The sequence below is a fragment of the Natrix helvetica genome, assembly GCF_964273705.1.
Source record: "Natrix helvetica genome assembly, chromosome: 10".
Lineage (NCBI taxonomy): Eukaryota > Metazoa > Chordata > Lepidosauria > Squamata > Natricidae > Natrix > Natrix helvetica.
Window position 1 is genome coordinate 2,105,328 of NC_138561.1, and position 24,631 is coordinate 2,129,958.

The window sequence follows — 24,631 nt, forward strand, 5'->3', positions numbered from 1 at the left end:
ACGGCAAACCTATTCTCTGTTCTTTTGACATTGAATGGTAATAGAAGAATGTGGACCAGTAAGATGTAATATAAGAAAGTGATCAAAAATTTAAAATTTAGCCTGGCTAAAATTAATACCAAGCATGTTTCCATCCAAAGCTGTGAGGCTGTAGGTGTAATTGATAAAACTTTATATGGCAAAACTGTGGACTTAAAACAAGTGAGCCAAAAGAAGTGGCCCAAATATCTATGTCTGAAATATGATTGAGCTGTAAAGAAACTTCACAAAGATTACTTTTCTTATTGAATGGTTTTATTCTGGCTTAAAATAAGGCCCACTTTTCCGTAGCAAGATACACTGAAGGGATGTCATGCTGCTGTTCGTTGGCGTACAGTACACCCCAATTAGTAAACTCAAATAACTGATGGGTAAATCGAACCCAAATCATACCTTCATAATGTTTCATTGGTATTTACAATTTATCTGGTTTAAATAAGTTTGGGACACCTTATACAGTATACATAGTTATTGCAACAATACAGCACTTGCCTTCTCTAAAAAGTCTCCTCCAAACTGTTCAGTATCATGATTTGTGGATTCCAAAAAGGCGTTAACATGCAGAATATTACTAAACAATCGTATCTAATTCTACTTGACCTCATATGGAAATGAATTACAAAATACTTCCTTATAGTGCTATACAAAAAATATAAAATTACCATTCTATCACTTGAATATTCCCATTTGCTAACAGTGCATTTATCCACATTTTATCACTACTGAACACGAAGGAAAATGAACAAAAATTCAGCAAATTAGATAAAATATTTTAATCTTTGGATCCCTTTATTCTTGCGGCTTTCAGATATACATAAAAATACAAATTATTAAAGATCTGTATCTAATTATAACTTAATAGCAAAATAAGTCATAACTAGCTATTCAGAATTAACCTCAGTTACTCCAAGCAAAATCACCCTAGTGATACTGGGGTAAAAATGAACAGTCAATGTCTCCAAGTATGCCAACAATACAAAACAACATTTTAAGAATCAGCACATGGAAACATTTCATTTTTATTCCAGGCACATCAACAGGAACAAGAAGTCAGTAACTGGCTCTTTTTTCACTTACTATCGTAACATGACCTGCAAACTGCATAAAGTGTTAAAGGTTTATCTTTATCTAAATAGTCCCTTAGTGTGGTCCAATCCAACAGCAAGACCAAAAACTAGAAAATGGATTTCTTGCAAGAGAAATATTTTAATCCTTCTGAATAATGGAAGAACATTTCAAATATTTATTGGTAGTCAAAATATAAAAACAAACAAATTTAAAGCTGAAAAGCTAGAAAGAAACCCTCCAAACATGTGTTTAGCATTTCAACACGGCAGTTTTGTAGACTTAAAAATGTTTATTCTTAAAAAATTAGTTGCTTTTTATACAGCTATACAAAATCCCTAGTGTTTCTTTGGCAATGGGATAATCATGGAATTATACAACTATAAAAAGCTTCCTTTGCCTAAGAAACAGCATTTTCCATGTTTATACTTTATTTACTGACAAACCAATTTTTTTTACTGCCCAGCATCCTATTTGACAAAAATTACAACTATCTGAAAAGAGATTATAGGATTTCAAATACAACCTTCACTGGATCAACACACTCACAGTACTGACGGCCTTCTGCATACAATTGTCTTTATAGCCTGCAGCAATTATAAAATACAATTTTAATTCAAAAAACCCTTTCTGTAATGAAAAAAAATACTAAAACTCCACTGAAGTACTGCTTTATACTTTTAACTATTTGTAAGAAATTATTTAAGTTTTCTATCTCAAATATATTTAATATTCTTGTTTTTGAAGATGGCCATATTTTCAAAAAAGGTTACTGCTCCTTTGAAATTAAAAACAAACACTAGTGCTGGTGAAGTTTTAACAGCAAATGAACATAATTCTTTGCAAAAACCAACACATTCTTGGTACCATGAAGATCAGCAAGTCCACCTGCTTTCAAATTCCTTGTAGATTATGCTGCAACTTTGTTGTCTTTCTAAAAAGCAATACAAGATTAACATTACTTTTAGTTTAAGCTGGTATAAAGTAAATTTGATCAACATTTTGAAAGATGGGCAGCCATACAAATTTGATAAATAATAAACTTGTCATCAAATTTTCAAAATGAATAAATGAGTTTCATTACTAGACCCTGCCAGCTATAACTGAAATAAGCTCCTACAATAATGATAACTACTGTAAATCAAAATATGAATGGAATAGAACAATAAGCCATGCCTCTTCCTTTAGCGCTGTGAAAAGTCCCAATTTATTGCCTGGTAGAGATGGAAAATTCCTTGCTATTGCTGGGAAGTATAGCTAATGATGTTAGACAGAGAAGTGGTCTGACTTGATAAAAAGGAAACTTCACCATAAATTTGTAGCCCATTTATTATTTGTATGTATGTATGTATGTATGTATGTATGTATGTATGTATGTATGTATGTATGATGGATGTATGTATGTCTTCATTTTACCAACATCAGAAGGATGAAAGGCTGAGTCAACCTTGAGTGTGGTGAGATTCGAACTGCCAAATTGCAGGCAGCCGGCAGTCAACAGAAGTAGCCTTCTGGAGGAGCCAACATTGCGATGAGACAACGCGCAGTCTCGATTGTCCGAGACCGCCGTTGATACTTTTACCACTGCACGGTCCATATGGACCTAAACCGTCCCATAGAAGCGGTGAACAGGGAGACAAATCCTTGCTGGTCTCAGGGACCGCAAAGTCCCTGATTGACTCAAGGGAAGCTCTCCAAGCCGGCGGTAAACAGGCAGTCTCCAGGCTGTCTGCCAGTCTACAGGCAGTCTCCAGAAAGAAGGCAATGAAAGTGAGTCCATCTGGTGAGATTTTTTCTTTGAGAATGAGTGCCCAAAGAAAATCCTTTTTTGAAGATAAATTAGTCCTTTAAGCAAAAGAATAAGGCGGCAAAATTTATCTCTATTGGACTGCCTTAGAAAGTTTTTTTTCCCTTTTACTTTGCAACAATGTTTTGTGGATTGAAGTGATTGTAACGCTTTCCATTTCTCCTCTTAAGTGAATGAATTGATTTTTTTTCTTGTATTCTTTGCTACCTTATTTTTTGGCTGAACCAAAACCTTTTTTATTTTAATAATCCTTCCTTCTATTGCTTACTAAATTTTATTAAAGACATTTAGAGACTTTTGTTTTCTTTAAGCTTGAAACGAATAAGAGAAAGTTGAATCTGCCATTCGGAAGCCAGAACTTGTTTTTTTCTTCTTTGAAACAATGTATCCTTTGTCCTTTGATTCTACTGACATTGTAACTGGAGGGTTTGCAGCTTACTTGCGGAGACTGATAAGGACTCAAGGACACAGACTGTTCTTTTGCAGGTGTCTTTGTAAAATATTTTGGGCAAGAGAAGGAAAAGAAAAGAAAAAGATAGAACCCTTCATTTTTGAAAAAATTAAAAGAATCTTGTGTTTAAATAAATTCAAAATAAAAGTACTTTTATACACAAAAGAGACATTGAAGGCAAGAGTGGCAATGGATTTTAGACTCTTTCTTCTCTTTTGGGGAATATGTATCAATATGCAGATGAGGAAACCCTAGGTTTCCAGGATTTTTTGGATGGAATTCAAAATATATTGGAAGAATTTGAGAGATTTGATAAGAAGTTAGATAGACTATTGTCTTGCACAGCAAAAGATGAAGGGGTTGGAGCCCCAAAAATTAAAGAAGAGAATGAAGATATAGAAGATAAAGATAACAGATGAACTTACTAATGGAACATTCATGAGTGAAAGTGGAAAGAAGGGAATATGGAAAAGTGAATTTGCTAATCTGGAGCTCTATCCCTCTTGTCAAGATATGGATTTGATGATGGAATTAAGATGAGAAACAGCTTCAGAAATACGTCTGATAATCAAAGATATGTTAAATTCAACACTAGGTCAAGGGTAACCAGACTATATGAGAGATCTTTTAAGCAAAAAAGTGTGGAGAGAAGTTTTTAAAAAACTTATAAAGAAGTTAATAAGAGAATTGACGCAACAACTGGCAAAAGAGATAAAATTGTTTTGTTACTGGACAGATATAGGCTGATAATGTTGATAATTAAAAACCTAGTTAATTTTGGGTGATTAACAAGTAGGATTTTGTAGATGTTTTTAGAATGTTTCTTTAAATGTTTATTCGTTAACAAATAATTCATTATGATAATAATAATGAAATAGTAATTTCAACTAGTAAAAGCAATTTGGATATAAACTACAAATTGGGACCTGGAAAAAAGATGTATCAATTTTACTAATAATTTTTTGTTTAGATTTTGCTATAAAGATGTAATCTTTCTTGGGTTGGATGAGAGATGTGATATAAATAGTAAAAAAAATTTAGATAACTATAACAACAAGGAAATGTTAATGTTTAATGATTTCTACACGTGTAAAATTGGTAAAAGCCATTAGATATAAGCCTTGAACAGTGAGTTGGGGGGGGGGGGGAAAGGAATATGTTATAAAAGGGTAATTATTGGAGGTTTATTGAAATAGCTAATGAATGCCAATAGGTGGTTGTGTCTTAAAATACAAATGATTCTAGATAAAAGCACGTTTAAATAATTCTAGTCAAATGAGAATGATGGTACATTGATAGTAAAATACATAAAGATTTTTTATTTAAAATGTACAATTCACTATGAAGGAAGTATAAATAATGATTATGGTAGTAACGCACGAAATCTATTTGTAACCAATCGACATGCTTTCTACAAGATGTAATGAACAATGATTCTTTTTGTGTGTTTTTGTTTAATTAAAACAATAAAAAAAATTCAAAACAAAAAAGAAGTAGCCTGCAGTACTGCACTCTAACCACTGTGCCACCATGGTTCTTATGGTACCATAATTAAAGAAAAAAAGTGAGTGAATTATCTAAAGTATTTTAGTTTGGTTAAGTAGCACTATAATTAGCAATTTACAGATACTATTATTAGTAATAAAGTAATATTGGTAAGTGCCTTACCCTATATTCAAAATCCGCGAACTCCCTGCCACCACGGCCACCTCTAAATCCACCACGAAAACCCCGAGGAGCATTGAAGGGTCCTCTTGTGTTTCCACGTCCTCTACCTGCCCGGAAGCCACCAGCTCCTCCACTTCCCCCTCTGCCTCTGAATCCCCCCCGACCACGGTTTGAACGCAGTGGAAGGCCAAACGTCTCTGCATTCAGTCTTCTTTCCTCTGCCCAGTTTGGTCTTCGGTTTCTGAAAGAAATGTTGCTGTTGCTTCAAATTATGACCAATGTCTTCCTAAAAAGATGCGTCCAGCAAATGACTACTAGAAATGCCAGGGTTAGTTAGCAAAATGGAAAGTAAAAAGTCTATTGTAGCATATTATGTAACCCCTTTCTCAAACCTTTAGTAGTGGACACTCAGAGGTGGATTTACAAATGCCAACATCTTCATTAAGTTCCACTTGGGAGAGAACGGAGATCAGAAGGAATTCATTAAACTGTTGATAAACTGATGCGGTGCTTAGAAATTTCTCTAATGTTTTTTTAAAAATGGTTTGCACCTTTCTGCAAGAGAAAAATGATGAAACAAACTTGTCCACTGCCTCAGCCATGGATTTTGAGAGAACCTGCCTGATTTTAGCAGAAGTTTGAATCTCAGTGCCAGGTCTGCACTGCATACCCTGCTTTGCTGGCATCCTTCCATAAAATGCAGAGGGGGAGAGATTGGGGAAATAGGAGGGGGAAATGACAGGGTGATAAGAACCAGAAGTGTCAATCCGGAATAGACCGGCCAATCAAGGACAGAACCATGAGAACGGACTGCGAAACTCCACCAAAGAGGCACCAAATATCATTGGACACCGGGGGAGGGCCAGGGAAGAGGGAAAAATGTCAGTTTTGCATGGGAATATTCAGATCCAACTTTGCTTATGCTGTAACCACTTGACTTTAGTAAAACTAAACCTTTATCACTTCAAAAATGGAGTTGAGAGTCTTTCTTTCCTAAATGCTCAAATCGGGACAAGCCCGACACTCGAAGTCTCTATCTATGGCTCATATGTCTTGCAGCAAAATGAGTAGGGTAGAATGAACTGTGGCATGCCTGAATGCAGAAGAAAGATTATACTTATAAAACAAGCTATTAGTATTTGCATGATAGAAATCATTTTAATTGCAGACACTGCAATCAGAAGTTGCCCCCACCTACATGATGGATTAGTCCAGTTCATTTACTGCCTTCATTCTGCTTAATGTGAAAAAGAAACTTCCGTTCTCTATTCCCATGCAAAATTCTAGCCCAGGCACGCTACCTGTTAGGGTCAAAGGAATGCCATGTGTAGCTTGCTCAGAAAAAACTTGGTACCTGTTGTCGTCACAGGAAATGTTGTCAAAGAAAGACTTGGTTTTGTCATAGTAGCAATTGGGTCCAAGTGGGTCCTCATCATCTGCATTTCCTTCACTGTTTTGGGTGTCAACACCTGAATCGCCTTTATCTTCCCCATTCACAGGTTTCTCAGGCTTATCCTCTAGAAAATCAAGAGGGGGAAAATGACCATCCTCAATGACCATTCTAGGAAAATAAAAGGCAGATAACCATTTAAATTCACCATCGCTGCCTGATGCAGCTGCTTTGGAGCAGAACAGTTCAATGATTGGGAAGAAGAAGAAACACAAAATAGCTCTTTTAATTTTCTGTTTCTTCTTGTACTCTTACCACATTCCAGTAAATAGCAAAAACTAAAGTTACACCAGGACAATCAGCTAGATCCAGATTTAGTTACATTTAGAATCAAACCACTTGAAATAAGGATGCCGTGATGATTTTCAATCTAACCTAAGCATGATTGGTATGAACTGACCCCCCCTGGAAACTGTATAATTACATTCTATTCATTCAGACTATTTGGCTACTTAAATCTGGTGCATAAGTACAGTTGCATTTTAGAATGCAAGACAACTTTGCTAATTACTTTAGGGAAAAGGAAAATAATAATAATAATAATAATAATAATAATAATAATAATAATAATAATAATAATAATAATAATAATAATAATAATAATTATTATTATTATTATTATTATTATTATTATTATTATTATTTATTAGACTTGTTAGCCGCTCCCTCTCCACGAAGGGACTCGGGGCCGCGTACAATAAATAAATCACCTGTTACACGATTAGACATTACACGGAGGAGGTATAAAGTCACAACAATTGTTACAATACATAAAACAACAATAATAATAAGGTTAAAAATTAAAATACCCCGATTTAAAATTTTAAAGTGTAAAAAGTTTAAAATTGCCAGGAGGATTAGAGATAGAACTATAGTTGAGCCAGGCCAGCTAGTTGGAAAAGGTGGGTCTTGAGTTTTGTACGGAAGGAGCGGAGGTCGGTAGTAATCCTAATGTCGGGGGGGAGGTCATTCCAGAGGGCTGGGCCCATCACAGAGAAGGCCCTGCTCCTGGGCACCGCCCTTTGGCACTGCTTAGTGGACGGCACCCGGAGGAGTCCCTCTCTGTGAGAGCGGATTGGTCGTAGGGATGTATGGGGCAGGATGCGATCCCGCAAGTAACTAGGTAGTAATTATGTAGGAGAAAACTCAAAAGACTTTGAATGAAACCTCTCTTCAACAAAAACACCCATTACACTTAACTCCAGTCAGTAAGCCTTATAAAAATAAAAATAAAGTTATGTTCATCACTTACCTTTCAGTTTTAGCTTATTATGAAATTCACGATCTATTTCATCTTTATTAAACTGTGCATTTGCACTTTCAAAGTCAAAATCCTTCTCAAACTTCATGGGAACATCTCGCCTAACACCAAACCTTCCTCTGCCTCCCCGATGACCTCCCCGGCTCCTCCGTGGAGGTGCGCCTGGAACTGCAACAACAACAACAACAACAACAACAAAAACAGGGTCTAAAGGCACCACAGACGTTCAGGTTTTGGTAAACATCCTGAAATGACATCCAACGTTGACCCATGGGCAAGGTTCTGTTTGCCAATACTAGTCATGTGAAACAACGGATATCTGATGTCACCAGATAAGATCAGTTTACTGAAGACATACTGAATGTTTTATTTTGGATTAATTAGCATAAAAAGTCACAGAAATCCTGAATTAATGTGTTTTATAAGACTGAAGATTGTTTTACTCAATCATTTCAGCATCAAAAATATTTGCATACTTGCACACAAACTCAAAAGTCATCAGTGATGAAAACATATTAAGTATCCTCAGAAAGCAAGCTTGTGAGCAAGCCCCCCTCCCCCCTCCAAATCTCTCAGGAGAGGGAAGAAGTTGCTTTTTCTCTTTCACAAACAACATCCTTGTAATGTCTGAATAAGGAGCTAGCTGTTTGGGGATCAGAACTAAGATCCACTCTGGTCCTGGTTTGTTCCAATCAGCACTGGCTGAAACAAGCCACCTTCTCTGTATTCAGGGATATAATGCAAGATGTTCTATCCAGTTGTCTCATGTCCAAAGGAAATAGAAAATGGGGGGGGGGGTATTCTTATAATCTCAAACCTTTAAAGCTGGGAAGAACTTTTATGGCATCGTAGTTTAGCCCACCCTGTGGCAGAATGATTTATTTTCAACAGAGATTTCCGTTTACCTATTTGTCGCTTGTTTTCATTTCTTAGATGTTCTGCTTCGCATCTTGTTATCTTCTGTGCTTCAGCTAGAAATAGAGGAAATGCAAATAATACTTATAATAAATACTTACAATAAAAAAGATGAATAATTCTGTTTAGCACAAAACCACAGAATTGATAGCAATGCAGTTGGGGTTCGCTAGAAAGCCGTCTTGTTCACGGCTTCAAATGCAGATGTACAAGGTTTTCTGTGCACATTTGAAGTGGTCCATAGCTGAAACAGGACCTGTGCCATTTGACCCCTGAACAGAACAGACAGGGTCAGGGTATGCTTTGGTTTCTGCATAAAGTGCAAGGGGTCCTCATTTAACAACCATTTGCTCCCTGGCCATTTGATGGTGCTGAATGAGTGGTACTTAGGAATGGTCCTCAGGATTATGGCCGTCGCAGAGCCCCTGTGGTTACATGATCACAGTTCCGGTGCTTAGCAATGAGCCTGGATTCCACCCATCACAGTGTCTCATCACTGTGGTTTGTGACCTTCCCTGATGATTTCCCACAGGCAAAGGCAATGGGGAAGCTGGGATCACATGAGGTCCTTGCTTAGTGACGGGGGCCTGCTGATTGCCATCGCTAAGTGGCATGGTCCGTTGAACCCCACTGCTTAGGGATGACTATTCTGTCCCCAACTACTGTCTTTAAGCAAGGACTACCTGTATGTTGGCAGTAGAAAGGTCAAGGTTGGTGGGATGGACTGCACTGATACAGCAGCAGTGGCTGAAGAGGCAGAAAGAAAGGTGCTGGGAAGGTCAGGGTTGGAAGCCACTGCCATGGGGGCAGGTGAGAGATGTTGCGCTCTTAGCTCCTGAGGAGAGAAACATGATAGTGTGTGCCAGCCTTGCCCTCCTCGCCCCATATCAGGCTTTGTCTCATCTGGGGCTTGGGAAGAATCAAAGTATCCTGGTTTCATTTCTGCCAAACTCTGGCTGACTCTAAAGGTTTAGTGGAACTCTCAGAATGTGATGGGTTTGTTTCCTGATTAAGAACCGTTAAGTTTTCTGCTCTGCATACACCCCAGAACAAAAGGACAATTTTTTCCAAGCTGGAATCCACCACAGAACAGACTTCTCTGCTGCCAGAGGTATCTCCCCAGATACAAGACAGAAAGAGGCCCCTATCATTTTATCTCAAGGCCTGACATTTATCTGCAGGCAGATAATATCTATTCCACTTTAGCACATAAGATAAATCAAGATTCAATTACATGGACTTTCAAAAGACTAATAAAAAGACCAAAATGTCTAAAACACAATGTTGCAGCAATATCATGCTAAAGTCATATTCTAACCTCTCCTGTGATCCTGGTGATCTAATGTCTTTTGGTTGATAGATCCAAGTGGTCGGTTTGAAATAGAGCTTCTCCCAACTGAGACTGAGGCAGGTAAATGGGCAGTTTGCACTGCTTGTTCCAGAGTTGGACTCTTTCTCAAGTGATCTAAGGGAGGCGGGGTGGACCGAGCTGAAACAGAAGCAGGAATACAGTATTAGCTTAGGCCAGTCATGGCAAATCTTTTAGAGACTCAATGCCAAAACCGCATCCCAAACCCACTTATTTATCTCAGAGTGCCAACACGGCAATTTAACCTGAATAAAGATGTTTTAGTTTAGAAAAACATCTCATACATTAACGTCTTTTCTCTGAACCTCCCCCCCCCCACAATAACAGCGCTTTTAATGATGCAAACACCTTTTTATTGAAAGATAAACGTTTGCATTTGGCATGCTTTTGATTAATGTGACTTCTACTGTTGTATGTATGCTGATAATTTTTCTAACCTTGGCTCATACTTTGTAAGTTTGAGAGCAACACATGCAGCACTCAGGTCATCTGTTAGTCCAGGGGTGTCAAACTCAATTTCAACGAGGGAGCAATTGTGGTTGACTTCGGGGGCTAGGGTGGGCGTGGCCAGCTCCCACGGCTGCTGTCCTCGCTCTCCTTGGTTGCCCATGCTGTGTGCAGGAGGGCAAAGTATGTGGGTCAGAGGGAGGCCCACTTCCTCTCCTTACGAGGCTTGGCTTTGTAACCAAAGCATCCTCAGTGATAGGATGGGAGATCACCAGGAGAGGTCAGGAGGAAGAGACAAGGGGATGGTAAAAGGCAGCAGTGCTGCTGGTGATCAAGTGCTAAGGCAGGGTTTACATCACACCCTCACTCCCTCTCATTATAATCTCCTTCCGTCCCTTCTTTTTCCTTCCCTCTTCATTCTTTTGTCTTCCTTCCCATCTTCCATTCTTTTTGCTTCCTTGCTCTCTTCCCCTCTTCCTTTCTTTTTGTCTTTCCTGTCCCTTCTTGGATGCTCAAATGCAAAAGGAGAAACATTCCTTGCCTTGTACTCAAACACCACTTTTGCTAGTAGTTTGTGGCCACTTAAAAAAAAGAACAAACCAGGCTCAGTTTGTTCCATGCTTGCATTTCATGGGGAGACTACAGTACAGCAAAACTGTCAAAATGATGGCTCTGATAGTTGATCAGAGCTCCTCTGTTTTTATGTGCAACAGCTTTAGCATTTAAGAACAGAACTAAGTTAGTAGCTTTTCTATTAATACATGATGATCCTTAAAAGAGCTCTTCTGTAGGGACCCTGCCATGGTCTAATTCAGACTGGAAATATAACAAAGGAAACTATTTTCCCCCATTTGCTTTGTCCTGTTTTCGCCACTGGAAATAGTTGTTTCCAACACACAAGGAGTTACTTTCCTAAGAGCTCACAATTCAACAATACCAATGTGCCCATGAGATATCTCAGGGTGGGGAAGACCATGGGGGTCCTAGTGATAGAACAGACCCTCAAGACCTCCCCAACTCACTAAGATACCTCCTCCCTCCCTTCTTGCAACAAGGACTCGCTTACTTTGCAAACCTCTATCTTCTCTCGTTTCCCTGCTTCTTTGCTTTTGAAGAAGGGAGAGGAGAGTTGGCTGGGGGAATGTTTTTCATGGGGAGAATGGACATTCCTGGGTGCTATAATATTGTGCAGATTCAGGCACCCATCCTCTTTTGCAGAGTCAGGGACCCAGAAACATTCATTCTCCCGAAAAGTGGTTGCCTGCCACCGGTCTCCTGCTCCCCCCCCCCCAACTACTTTCCACTTAACTACTTAATGAGGCTTCTTTGTCTCAGCTTCCCTGGCTGAGGAATTCTGGGAGTTGAAGTCCACAAGTTTTAAAGTTGCCAAGGTTGGAGACCCCTGGTTTATAGAACACCTGTTACATTGTGGAATACATAACAATTATAAGGAATGTGAAAGGATTAATTCTCTACCTTGAGAGAGCTGTGTTTTTAGTGATCTTGAATCTGTGGTAAAAGTGGAACCAACTGCACTGTTTTGGGACAAGCTAGTACTCGCTGGAGTTTCTGTCCCAAACGATGTTAATGAATTTCCTGCATCAAGATAAAAAAAAAACCATTTTTTTTTAACAGATGAAGTTACTCAGACACCTTGGGTGTTGGCTATGTGTAGTGAGCTCTATATGGGATTGCCCTTGAAGGCTACTCAGAAGCACAACTCATCCAAAAGGGAGCAGCTCAAAGAGCTACAGGCATCCCTCTGTTTGCCCATAAGACCCTTCTACTACAGGGATCTCCAACATTGACAACTTTAAGACTTTGTGTACTTCAACTCCCAGAGTACCTCAGCCAGCAAAGGTTCACTGGCTGAGGAATTCTGGGAGTTGAAGTACACAAGTCTTAAAGTTGCCAAGGTTGAAGACTTCTGCTCTACTGTGCAAACATCTCTTTTGCTTGTTGAAGAAAAAAAAAAACAATGCAGCTTACCAACACCAACAGCCCCGAACTGCTGACTCACTAAGGGGCTTGGACTAAACTGACTGTAGGCTGGCATTCTGCCGAAAGGACCATAAGATCCCACAGACTGGAATGAAGAAGTAGAAGATGATCCTAGAGAAGACTGAAGAAAACAATATTTGGAAGAGACTCATCAAGACAAGAGTAAAATGGAGCCCCAAGAGAGATTTTGTGCTGTTTTCTAGAAATCAGCAATAAGAACAAAAGAGGTTCTTCTTTTAAGTCTTCACAATCAGGGGCGTGCAGGAAATGCAATTGTGCATTCATAAAAATTCATTGGATACATACATAATTTTAATTTTCATCAACTCATCAGCCATTAAGATAATAAAATATGGAATAACAATGACTTCAACCTGAATACGAGGCTATGTCCACTAAAACTCTTAAAGTTATGTTGGCCACTCCCTCTTGTTCTATGTTTTGTTATTCTAGCAGCATGGCGAGTGAGGTTTTTCTCGCATCATTTGCACATGCGTTGTTGATTTATAAACACTTGCTAAGGCATTTGCTAGTGTTTTCCCCTATGGAGATGTGGAAAGAACATTGTTCAAAGGCTCTGAACCATGGAGCTTGTTAGTTTTTCACCTGATTTGAGGTCCATTCCTCTAGTGTGCAGGAGGATTTCCCCTCCCTGCCCAGAGGGGAGGGGAAATCCCTCAAAGCATTGGAGGAAGAGGCTTCAAATTTAATGCCCTCTCCACTTGCAACATTCCCTGCTGGCTTCCCATTGACTTTTTGGGAAAACTGGCAGAGAAGATTCCAAATGGCGATCACCTGATTGCAGGGCACTTGGCAACTGGTTGTAAATGCAAGCAGGCTGTCAGACACCTGAAATGCGTCCATGTGATGGGAAGTAGGTAACAGCATAGTGTTTTACACTGGTCAGAAGTGCCTTACTGAACCCATTCTGAAACTGTCGTGACTGTAAATAGTCATTAATGACCAGGTGTAAGTCAAGGACTACATATTAGATACTGACCTTGATCATTTTACTAATAATAATTATTTAAGATTCATGATATCCTGTTGGTAATTGTTATATGAAATTTAAGCTTTATTAGCAATTTTATAAATTAGCAATAATCAGCATCCATGCCTCTTTTTAAAGTTTAGGAAATCATGTGTTTCCTTTGAGCCAAAGCCATTTCCTTTGATGTATAAAATCTAGCCTTTTCAGCAACCAAACAATAGAAGTGTCCTCTGAAGTCCTTTATTAAAGCTGCAAGTGTTAAAGAAACAAACCTCCAAGGGCAAAAGGAAGAGATATAACATACTTTAAGGATTTCTACCTTTTTTCATGTTTAACAAAACAAAAGCCTTGATTGCACACCAGTTATTTGTTTGATTTGTTGCTTTGCATATATAAAGTGTATGTATCATTTATTTCTGTACCTTATATAAAGACTTGCCCATTCCCTTAACAAATGCCTTTCACTTTGCCTCAAGTATTTGTAGTTCTATTCTTGGGGATAGAGCAGTGTTTCTCAACCTTGGCAACTTGAAGATGTCCGGACTTCAACTCCCAGAATTCCCCAGTCAGCAACTGGCTGGGGAATTCTGGGAGTTGAAGTCCGGACATCTTCAAGTTGCCAAGGTTGAGAAACACTGGGATAGAGGGACGTGAAAAATCCATTAGGCAAAGGTATTGGGTGTTTTTCTCTCAAATTCAGGGAAATATTCAGCAAATATTTATGTACAGTAACATTCAATGCACTTTAATGCGCGCACACACACTTTTCACAATTAGACCCGACTCTCATAAAACTCAGTGTGTTATAGTGTGATACCTGAACAATTGCTGGATCTTGGGGAAGAGAACACTGTGGTTTAGGAGGTTCACAAACAGTTAAATCCTTAATATCACTTCCACGGAATATAATGTATTCGAATACTTCATCACGAGGTGGTATAGGCCGATCAGTGGGCCTGTCTTCAGTTCCAAATGAACAAACTGCAGAAACAAAACAATTTTATATCAATGTTATATGCAAGCAATTCCAGAATTTGAATCATTGAAGTATTTGCTTTAAGCCAGGGGTGTCAAACTCGATTTAATTGAGGGGCATGTTAGGGTTGTTTGATCTTTGGGGGGAGGGGGGGCTGGCCAGGTTGGTGTGTCCAGCTCGACATCACTCCTGTCCGTTTTCACTGGCAGAGGGTTGCAGGAGGTCCCGGTGGCTGAAAACGGAGCCCAGGAGCCCATTTTCACTGGCAGAAGCACCTCAATTCGGTCTTTCACTGTTTCCAGGGCAGCCGCGTAAGCTAGATCTAAGCACCCCACAGGACGGATGCGGCCCCCGGGCCTTGAGTTTGACACCCCTGCTCTAAGCCACGGGTGTCCAACTGCACTGAGTGAAGAATCGTTTTGAACAATAGTTAATGTACATAAATCACATATTAATGTTAAAGTTTACCATCTTGTTTTGCAGCATTACTAGCTGCCCAGGGTTGCATGCAGTGGCTGCAGGTTGGACATGCTTGCTCTAAGCACATCCTAGAGCAATATTACTCATACATTTGGTCTACTATGCCAATGTTCTCAAATGAACATGATTTCTCAAAAATACAGGCGAGCTAAATAGAGGCATCTCAATCTGAAAGAATGTCTTATTTATTTCAGCATTTGCAGTGATGATGAATCTACAAAAATCTATCACATCATGCCTAGCTACCAATGGTTCATCAGATATGAGCAACCAGAGCCCTTCAGTGTAGTCTCAAGCAGAAGCTTTATCATTATTCACCTGAGTTACAAGAATCTCATCACTCCCTGTGGAACGGCCAGTTAGGCTTTGAGAGATTCTAGAGGTCAGGTGTGTGCTGCTTTCTGCAGTGCAAGGACTCTAAGCGTGGCCCCCGCTTAACATCTCCCGCCACTCTATCTGGAGATTCTATCAGAAAACACTGTTCAAACTAAACAAATTCTTACTAAAACAGTGATACCCTAAAGAGAAAATTAAGAACAGCTTCAAAGAAAGGAATAGCTGAAAAATATTCAGAATACCAAACATTTTAATTAATAGTAGCTTGAGATAAGAGCAGAGCCTGTTTAAAAGACGTACCTAGTGGCATTGAGAACGGCCAAACGTCAATATTGTGCCGCTCTCATTGCATCCGCAGAGAACCGCCCTGCCGCCCTGTTTCGGGTGTCCCGCTCCCTTCTGTTTCAGAGGCCGCGGGAGGCCCCTCTACAGGGTAGGGCAGAGGAGTTTGGGAAATATCTGCAGGATAAAGTCGCTCAAATCCGGAAGGATTGGGTCCCCTTCAGTGGCCCAGTCGAGACGCCAGTGGCGAGTCTTGAGAAACCTTTTTGGGAGGAGTTTGACTTGGTTGTCATCGAGGATTTGGACAGATTGCGTGGACGACTGCGACCTACCACATGTTTACTGGACCCGTGTCCCTCCTGGCTTGTACTGGCATCCTGGGAGGTTACACGCGACTGGCTCCTGGGCCTAGTGAACGCTTCGTTGGGTGAGGGGTCTCTCCCGGCCGCCTTGAAAGAGGCAGTGGTGAGACCCTTGCTCAAGAAGCCTTCCCTGGGCCCTACGGAGCTGGCCAATTATCGTCCTGTCTCCAACCTTCCCTTTTTGGCGAAGGTTGTAGAGAGTGTGGTGGCTTCTCAGTTTCCACGACATCTGGAGGAGAATGATTATCTAGACCCGCGCCAGTCCGGCTTTCGCCCTGGGCACAGCACAGAGACGGCCTTGGTCGCGTTGGTAGATGATCTCTGGAGGGCCAGAGATAGGGGCTGTTCCTCTATCCTGGTCCTATTAGACCTCTCGGCGGCTTTTGATACCATCGACCATGGTATCCTGTTGCACCGACTGGAGGGGTTGGGGGTCCGGGGCACCGTTTTGCGGTGGTTCGGCTCCTACCTCTCTGGCCGGACGCAACGTGTGTTGGCAGGGGAGCAGAGGTCAACCCTATGCCCCCTGACTTGTGGGGTGCCACAGGGGTCAGTCCTCTCGCCACTCCTGTTCAACACATAGATGAAGCCGCTGGGTGAGATCATCCGTGGTTTCGGGGTGGGATATCATCTGTACGCTGATGATACTCAGCTGTACATTTCCACCCCGAACCACCCCAACGAGGCCGTCGAAGTGATGTCCCGGTGTGTGGAAGCCGTACGGGTCTGGATGGATGACAACCGACTCAGGCTCAACCCTTCCAAGACGGAGTGGCTGTGGGTTCCGGCTCCCCGGTTCAACCAGATAATTCCATCCCTGGCCATTGGGGGCATTCAACTCGCCCCCGTGGAGCGGGCGCGCAATTTCGGCGTCCTCCTAGATGCCAGGCTGTCCATGGATGAACATGTGACAGCCGTGGCCAGGGGGGCGTTCCACCAGGTTCGCCTGGTGCACCAATTGCGCCCCCTATTGGACCGGGACGCCCTACGCACTGTCACCCATGCGCTGGTGACATCTCGCCTGGACTACTGTAACGCTCTCTACATGGGGCTTCCCTTGAAATGCACTCGGAGACTGCAGTTGGTCCAGAATGCGGCCGCGCGGGTGATTATGGGGAGTACTAAGTACTCCCATGTGACACCTCTCCTGCGCGAGCTGCACTGGCTTCCTGTGGTCTATCGAGTGCGTTTCAAGGTCTTGATTACGATCTTTAAAGCGCTCCATGGCTCAGGACCTAGTTACCTGCGGGATTGTATTCTGCCCCATACATCCCTACGACCCATCCGCTCGCACAGAGAGGGACTTCTCCAGGTGCCGTCCACCAGACAGTGCCATGGGGCAGCGCCTAGGAACAGAGCCTTCTCTGTGGCGGGCCCAGCCCTGTGGAATGACCTCCCCCCGGATATTAGGACCACTACTGACCTCCGCTCCTTCCGTGTCAAGCTCAAGACCCACCTTTTCCAAATAGCTGGCCTGGCTCAACCATAACTTCGTATCGCTCCTGATGGGTTTTTTAATTTAGTAATTTTATTTAAGGGGATTTTAAATTGTGTTTTTAACTGTCTTTCACTTATAAGTCAACTCTCCTCCATGCACATATGTATATGTCTCTGTTCTTTTTGTATATATGTTTGTCTTATGTGTATTTTTATCCGTTTTGATTGTACGCCGCCCCGAGTCCTTCGGGAGAGGGTTGCGGCTAATCAAATATTATTATTATTATTATTATTATTATTATTATTATTATTATTATTATTATTATTATTATTATTAATAATAATAAAATATATTTCAAGGCTACAAAAAAAAGGAGGCTTGCAAGCTACCTGCCTTTTCACGTGGATATAATTTTATTTTCCTACAGTGCCAATATTTTTAATCTTTCCTTTTAAATTAAATTTAAAACAAACAGTCGATATAGATATAGAGGTGGAACATCTGGGAGTAGTAGGCTAGGGATGTCAGTATTGTCCACTCTTCAATGCTTCTGTTGGTTTAGAGAAAAAGCAGGTCAACTACACTCCTTGCAGAAACACCTGAAGTGCCATTTAGATCCACAAACTTGATTCAGAACAAGAAGTAGCCCATATTTAGCAATCACAATGTGGGACTGGCAACTTGACTGTCAAGCAAGGCCATGACTATGCTTATGATCCTTACTTCGCTTTTCCTCTGCTTTACTGGGCTGCCAAGTTCCAAAATGCGAGAGACCAGTTTCTTTTTCATCATTGCTTTAATTGCCATTGCTAAATGAGGCAGTCACTAAAGAAAAACTACTTGTATTGTGTGTGGGGGAAAGTCTTTATAGAACAGGGATGGGCAATTAATTTCCCCAACAGACCACATAACAAACTGAGACTGTTTTGGAGGGCCGGACCAATAGGCTGAACTTAATTCTGCTTAATATTAATTTGTTTTATAAAAAGCAGTAAATTATATGGTTTTAGTTAGCCGCTATTGGTAAGAATACAGACTCCGATTAGGCTATGAAAATGTGGCGCATCTCAAATTACAGCAGTAAAAAATAGTAAAAACATCAATCATTGTATCATTTTATTTTCAACATAACAAATTGCTAATCTTCACCAAAAAAATACCCCAATACTAAAAATGTATATGCTCTGCAGTATGTTAAAAGACCTGCAATTAATTAACTTTATACAAAAAGCAGTAAGTGCTTTTGATGTTTTTCAGCTGTTTTTTCTCGTTGAGTGAGAAAAATCCAGTCTGTCTTGGGATGGAACAGGGGCACTGAAGTCTGGTTGAATGTCTGAGGTTGATATGCGAAGGACAGCTGACAGGTGACCATCAGTGAGAGAAGATCTATATCTGGATTTGTTGAACTTCATCACCGAGAATGTTTGTTCACAGGTAGATCCAAAGAGAATTAACATCTTCTGCGCATGCCTCCTCATGTATGGAAAGTTCTCCTCTTGGAGAGTAAAAACCCAGCAGTGATGCTGACATAAAAGTGCTCTCAAACGGCAGGTCAATGAATCTGAGCTGAACATAGCTGGGTGTATTATCCAGACTGCAGGTTAAGGGAGGAAAAAGTCAAGTGCATTTCATTCTCAACTATTCTGAAGGTTTGAAATTGCCTTGGAAACTCACCACACAGTGCACTTAATAACACGAGTATCTGGTGTGGCTTCCTTTAGCGCTGGCAAGCGAGTAAGAATGTTGGCCTCCATTTGGCTTAAAAGAAACTGCACAATTCTCATGATTTGGCCATTGTATAGTCCCCCAGGCCACATCCAGCCCTCTGGCTGTCCCTGCCTGGCCTGTGTGAGGTCAACTGGAAATTAGGAATCAAATGTAAATAAGCGCCTCACAGGACTGGAAGATGCTGAGTCAAGTCAGGCTCTGGCAGCTGTGTCCTGTCCAGGCTCTCATCCAAAGCCAAGGAGAAAAAGTCAAAATTGTCTGCTTTGTTTGGCAGCTGAAACTCCAGATTTCCTGCAATGCCCTCAATCTTTTTAGTTACGGTTCATTGGAGAGGGGCACATTCTCAGATACCTCTTTCTTCTTGGAACACAGTAGCGCTGTAGAGTCCACCCAACACTCTTTGATAAACTCCCCATCGAAAAATGGCTTACTGTTTTTTGCGATTTTGTAAGATACTACATAACTGTTCTTGACTGCTCCAGCCCTGGATGTCTGAAGCTTGGCAAAAAAAATCCTTGTTCATTTTCTAGCTTAGCTAGCAAAGCATCAGATGCCGGTGCCCATTCTGTATCGGTCAAGCTGTTCTACTTCTATCTGTGTTTAGTCACATAGTACGGATTCAAATTGTAATCCTTAAACAAAGCGATCCTTATTTCAGAAACTAAGCACACAGCTTTGCCTTTGACTTCAGTAGATAAACACTTAGAAGTCCACATCTACAACTAAAAGGTTAAAACAACATAATGATGATCAGTTGAGGACTACCCACATGCTGTGGCAACTGCTCCTCACCCAAACGTTACAGGTAGTTCGTCACTAAATTGCTGAATAAAGAGACATGTCCGGTCTCTGCAGTCACAGATGTTACAGCATCTCATGATCAAGTGACCAAAATTTGGATGCTTGAGAGCTCATCCGCACCTATGGTCACAACTCCTCCCACCTACATATCTCCCCCATCTATACCCTTTTAGCTCCCTGAACTCTGCAGCCCCTGCTGCCCTTCACCATTTTCCTGCTCCCACTGACACCATTTTCCTGCTCCCACTGATGATGCCATGCCTAGTCCTGTGCTATCCCACACACACACAACCAAAAACCCAGAACTGTCCCAATGAAGTCCAGTCACAAGCAGACCAATGCTAGTCCACAGAGCAATGGCCAAGGAGTCCACAGGGCACTTGAAAATGTCCCAACCAAAATAAGCAGGCAAAATTAAATCCACAAGACAAGAGGCAACTTCACAAGGCAAGAAAGGCCCAAAGTTCACAAGGCACGATGTCAATCCAAAGCAAGGCAGGAATCACAACAACCGGAGAACCCACAGCTAGGAAATGGACATGTTGTTCCCAGCATGGCTCCCATCTGTCCGCTGTGCTAAATAGGCAGCTTCTGGTGCAGCCCATCAAGAAGAGCCTCGGCTACCTCCTCACGAGTAGTCGGGCTGACCTTCTCTGCTCCTGCCTTTTCTCTGCCCTCCGTGTTCTTGGATCAGTGCAGAAGGCAGTTCCTCCTCCCCATCACTGGCCGGTTCCAGCTGCATGCTTTCCCCATCTGAGGGCTGTCCTGCTGCAGCTCTGTTTCAGCCAAATCCTTCTCAGACGGTTGCTTGGAGCCATTGACCAACTCCACTCCAGATGTGCCTTCGAGCTGACATCCGGAGATATGTCTGGAGAAGCATCCGGGGGAGTCATCACAGGTCCTTAATAATGTAACTGTCAGCCCCATAAGGTTTTCTTCCCAAGGTTGCAAACGGCAGTTTCCTCACAGGACCTGGGTAAGATGGCCAGCAATTGTCTCATGAAAGGCCAGGCTGGGCATGCCTTGACAGCAACAGGAGCAGGAAGATCAGCTGGGCCAATGGAATGGCAGGGACCTGGGGTGGGCAGACTGACTGTAGCGGAGACAGGGCTAATGCTGCTGTGGCTTTGCGCTGCCAATGCACTGTGGCATCCCACGGTTGACTTTGCACTGTGCAGCTGCAGCAACTGGTCTTCAAACTGTGGTTGAGGGCTTCTTGCAGCCTCAGAGTCACAGCACACCAGAAGCGACTGAGCAACAGTGTGGCAGGCAGCCCCAGAGCCTTACACTTAGGGCGCTGCTTGCACTGCAAGGCAGGGTGCAGGACACCCAAAAGGGCAGAGATGGGGGAGGGGGGGAGACAGGTGGGGCAATTAGAAGCAGTCTTTTTCCTTACTGAGGCTTGGGGCTGGGAGGGACCAAGCCTGAAATGGCTTGGACTGGGGTGGACCCTTGGTTAATGATGGGTGGAATTTGATTAAGGACAGCAATGGGGAATGCCAGGATTGCAGTCACTAAGCAATGCGTTCATGGGACTTTGCATTTTGACTGCATCGCTTAGTGATTAAAAATCCAGCCCCAACTACGGTAATAATTCGAGGACTACCTATATACACAAAGAGACGCAACACGCAACACACGACTGCCCAGAAATATTTTAACTGCTATTTAGTATTTCCATGTTGTTAATTTTCTGCAAATTGTTCTTGATCATCGATTCAATTTTACAATCCAAATCTCAAATTCTGACTGACAAATTGAATCCTTTAAAACACCATAATAAATCACGTCAGAATATACTGTGAAATAGAAGACAATCAATTCCCTAAACTATTCTATTATCCACATCTCAACAGTGTAGCCAAATGATTTGTGAAATCTGGTAAGTCTCTAATCAAATCTACCAAACATCAGACAACCTAAATGTAGCATCTACATAAAAAAGCACAAGCCCAAAACTGTAGCCCTGTCCCAATCTGTACACAACCATCAAGGACAAGAGGGATTTCTAATTTTACAGATCCAGTTTTCCAGGATTGTCCCACCCAGAACTCACAAGCAAGAACATCAGATGGGCAACTCTGCTAAGTGACGTGGCCATAAGGGGAACAATCATGTTACCATTTCCCACTTACAGTGGCAGTTCATCAGTTCCAGCTGCCATTGTTATAGAAACCACCCCCATCACAATCGTGTTACTAGCTTATCGGCCAATGCAATTTGAGGAATTGATGTTGGCATATTATACATGCTTTCACAATGAAAAGCTAACACCGTTTTTAGATACTGACCAGACTTAAAAATATCTTACAACCAAGATGACCAGCCAAATACAGAAATTCTGTACTGAGAAAAACCACTTTTCGGTATATTTAGAAAAGAATTGTTAACAATTGGAAAATGTGAATTACTACGGAAGCTGTTATACTGTGAATCAGACTATGTCTGGCTAACTTTTTACAGGCTCAGCTGAACCATCTTTCGTACCTTCTGCCTGCAGCAGCAGTTTAAACATCAGGCCTCCCTTTACAAAGCTTCAGTCGGACACTGTACTGTGGGTCCTATAATTTGGGTAAGCAGAGTTTGCTTACTTAGTCAAGATGTTTTGCCTGCAATCAAATTTTGACTTCATTTAATGTTTCCTGGGGAAGTGACCCAAGTTCTCTTTTTCAGGCCAGTCTGCTGCTTGCTATGTCTACCTCACAGTGTCGATATCAACCCCAAATTCAAAACTAATAGTTCTTGTACTTGGAAGTACAACTCACATCACTACCTCCAGCAAGAGTCCCAGTGCCCCATACAGGGGCTGTTGGATTGACAGCTTCCTTAGGTACAGCTAAGATCCCAATGTTCATGTCCAACTTCAGACATTAATCTGGGAATGTCTACCTGAAGATGTTGGAGGGCTGAAAAGGCTTCTGAAATGAATAACACATGTTCTACCAAAGAATTCTCTCCAAAAAGTGACGCTAAGTATTTCATACAGTAAAACGGGGAGGAGTGAAAAGCAGAACAGAAATATTTATCCATAAGATGTTTGTTATTCTATCCACCCTAAGAATATCTAAAGACTGAATCAGTGAGCATTCTTTTCTTTAAAAGGCAGCAAAAGGGATGAAACTCAACAAACAATAATGTGAAGTGGAAGCAGAAACAAGATCAAGCACTGAAATGATCCAGGAAAGGATCATTAAAAGTAGGGAAAAATATCTCTGAAAACAAGCAACGTCCAAAGTACCCTGTCAGTGCTCATTTTTGTAAATAATACGGTTCTGAAGCACCCAAAACCTGTTTTTATTCAACGTTGCAAAGGCGGCTGGCGCTTAAGCCAGGGAACCGTGGCGTCAACCACAGAAGGCAAAGGGACCATTTCAACGGGCCAAAAGCCGTTCTTATTTCCCTCTCCAGAGGAAACGTTTGGGCGGCTGCCAAAAGCCCCCCACTCCCACCAGGGGAAACGGGGGGGGAGAGGGAGGGGTCCCCCTGGGGGGCAAGCAAGGGCTTGGCGGCCCCGCATCTCTCGCTCCCGCCAAGGAGGCCCCGGGAAGCCCGAATAGCGCCCGGCCCACGGAGCCCGCTCCGCGCCTCACCCTTGGCGAGGGCCACGGTAGAGTTCTCGGTGTCGATGGTGTAGAGGATGCCCTCGTAGCGGATCTCGGCCTTGGAGATGAGGCTGATCTTGCTGCCGATGTACGGCGTGCCCCCACTCATGGCGCCGCCGACCTCGCTCGCCGCCTCCCGCTCCGCTTCCTCTCTCCGCGACAGCGGCCTCCGGGCTCCAGCCGCCCCAACGCTCCCAATATGGCGGCCGCCGCCTTCACCAGCGCCACGAAATGGATGCCGGGAAAGAGGAGCCACCTCTCGCGAGAGCCGCGGAGAAAACGGAGAACGCGGGACGGGGAGATCGGGAGGCCATCGCTACGAATGTTGGGAGTTGTAGTCCAGCCGGGATCGTATCGGTTGCCCGGCCGGTGGTGTGCAGGATGCTCGGGAAGGCGCGGCCTCTCCAGGCCTCCGCCGCCACGACGGTCTTCGTGTTGCCCTCGCAGACCCGGCCCGAAAGAGCATGTCTGTCCCGGGCTTCGCGGTCCCCTTAAGCAGGCCGGCCTCCTCCCGGCTCGTCCTCTAAGGGCCCGGCTGAATTTCGCGGGGGCGCCGGACCTTCTAGCGCCCAGAGAAGCAGGGCGAAGAGGAGGAGGAGGCCACGCTATCCGCGGGGAGATTTTGCCTCAGGAGAGCCGAGTCGTAAAGCGGGAGAAACCCTGTCAGCTGGCGCGTGGCGGACCGGGGCGGGGTGGGGGGTTCGATCTGTCTCGGGGCGCCTGGAGGGCCTGAGGAGGCTGGGGGCGGCTCCGAGCCAGGCCTCTCGACCCCGGCCTTTACCTCTGAATATGGGGAGTTCTGGGGTGCAGCCTGTGGGAGGAGAGCAGCGGGGCTGAAAGAGATGACACAGAGGAACCTCCAAGTGGCCTCAAGGAGTCTCTAAAAAGGACGCCAATGTCTGCAAGGAGTATCAATCCTTCCCTTCCCCACCATCCAGTCTGAGCTGAAGAAGCTTCTTGGAGGAGAAGCGAAACGTCTTCAAAGAAAAAAAACAAGGAAGTCCAGTTGCCTCCTGAAAAAGCACCTTTGGGACCTTCAAAGTTGTCTATGGCGCTGCGGCCCATTTGGAAAGAAATTTAGAACAGGCACTTCTTCACACTATTTATTCGTTTATTTGCCATATGTGTATAAAGCCGTCCATCCCATGATTGCGTAGCGTAC

The 24,631-nt window shown here is 42.6% G+C and overlaps 1 protein-coding gene across 2 annotated transcripts; it reads right to left on the minus strand.

Moving 5' to 3' along the window:
* Nucleotides 1-276: 276 nt before the first annotated feature.
* On the minus strand, nucleotides 277-23,709 carry LSM14A (LSM14A mRNA processing body assembly factor). 2 transcript variants are annotated; one of them, XM_081963006.1, is made up of 10 exons: nucleotides 23,458-23,708; nucleotides 14,282-14,445; nucleotides 12,462-12,594; nucleotides 11,949-12,068; nucleotides 9,975-10,145; nucleotides 8,647-8,712; nucleotides 7,733-7,909; nucleotides 6,385-6,547; nucleotides 5,031-5,271; nucleotides 277-2,038 (listed from the first exon to the last, which is right to left on the minus strand). In XM_081963006.1, the coding sequence occupies exons 1-10, from the start codon at nucleotides 23,576-23,578 to the stop codon at nucleotides 2,015-2,017; spliced, it is 1,380 nt and encodes a 459-aa protein (XP_081819132.1). In that variant the 5' UTR covers nucleotides 23,579-23,708; the 3' UTR covers nucleotides 277-2,014. The 2 variants fall into 2 exon arrangements, with proteins under 2 accessions (XP_081819132.1, XP_081819133.1); XM_081963007.1 differs by lacking the exon at nucleotides 11,949-12,068 and having other exon boundaries at nucleotides 23,458-23,709.
* Nucleotides 23,710-24,631: the final 922 nt, after the last annotated feature.

What these genes read in the sequence shown, in the direction of transcription:
- LSM14A (XM_081963006.1), bottom strand. Translation starts at nt 23,578, where the DNA reads ATGAGTGGGGGCACGCCGTACATCGGCAGCAAGATCAGCCTCATCTCC. An exon ending in AAAAACACAGCTCTCTCAAG is followed by an intron (nt 10,146 to 11,948) that starts GTAGAGAATTAA and finishes CTTCTGTTTCAG; the next exon opens with CTCGGTCCACCCCGCCTCCC. An exon ending in TAATAAGCTAAAACTGAAAG is followed by an intron (nt 6,548 to 7,732) that starts GTAAGTGATGAA and finishes TTGATTTTCTAG; the next exon opens with AGGATAAGCCTGAGAAACCT.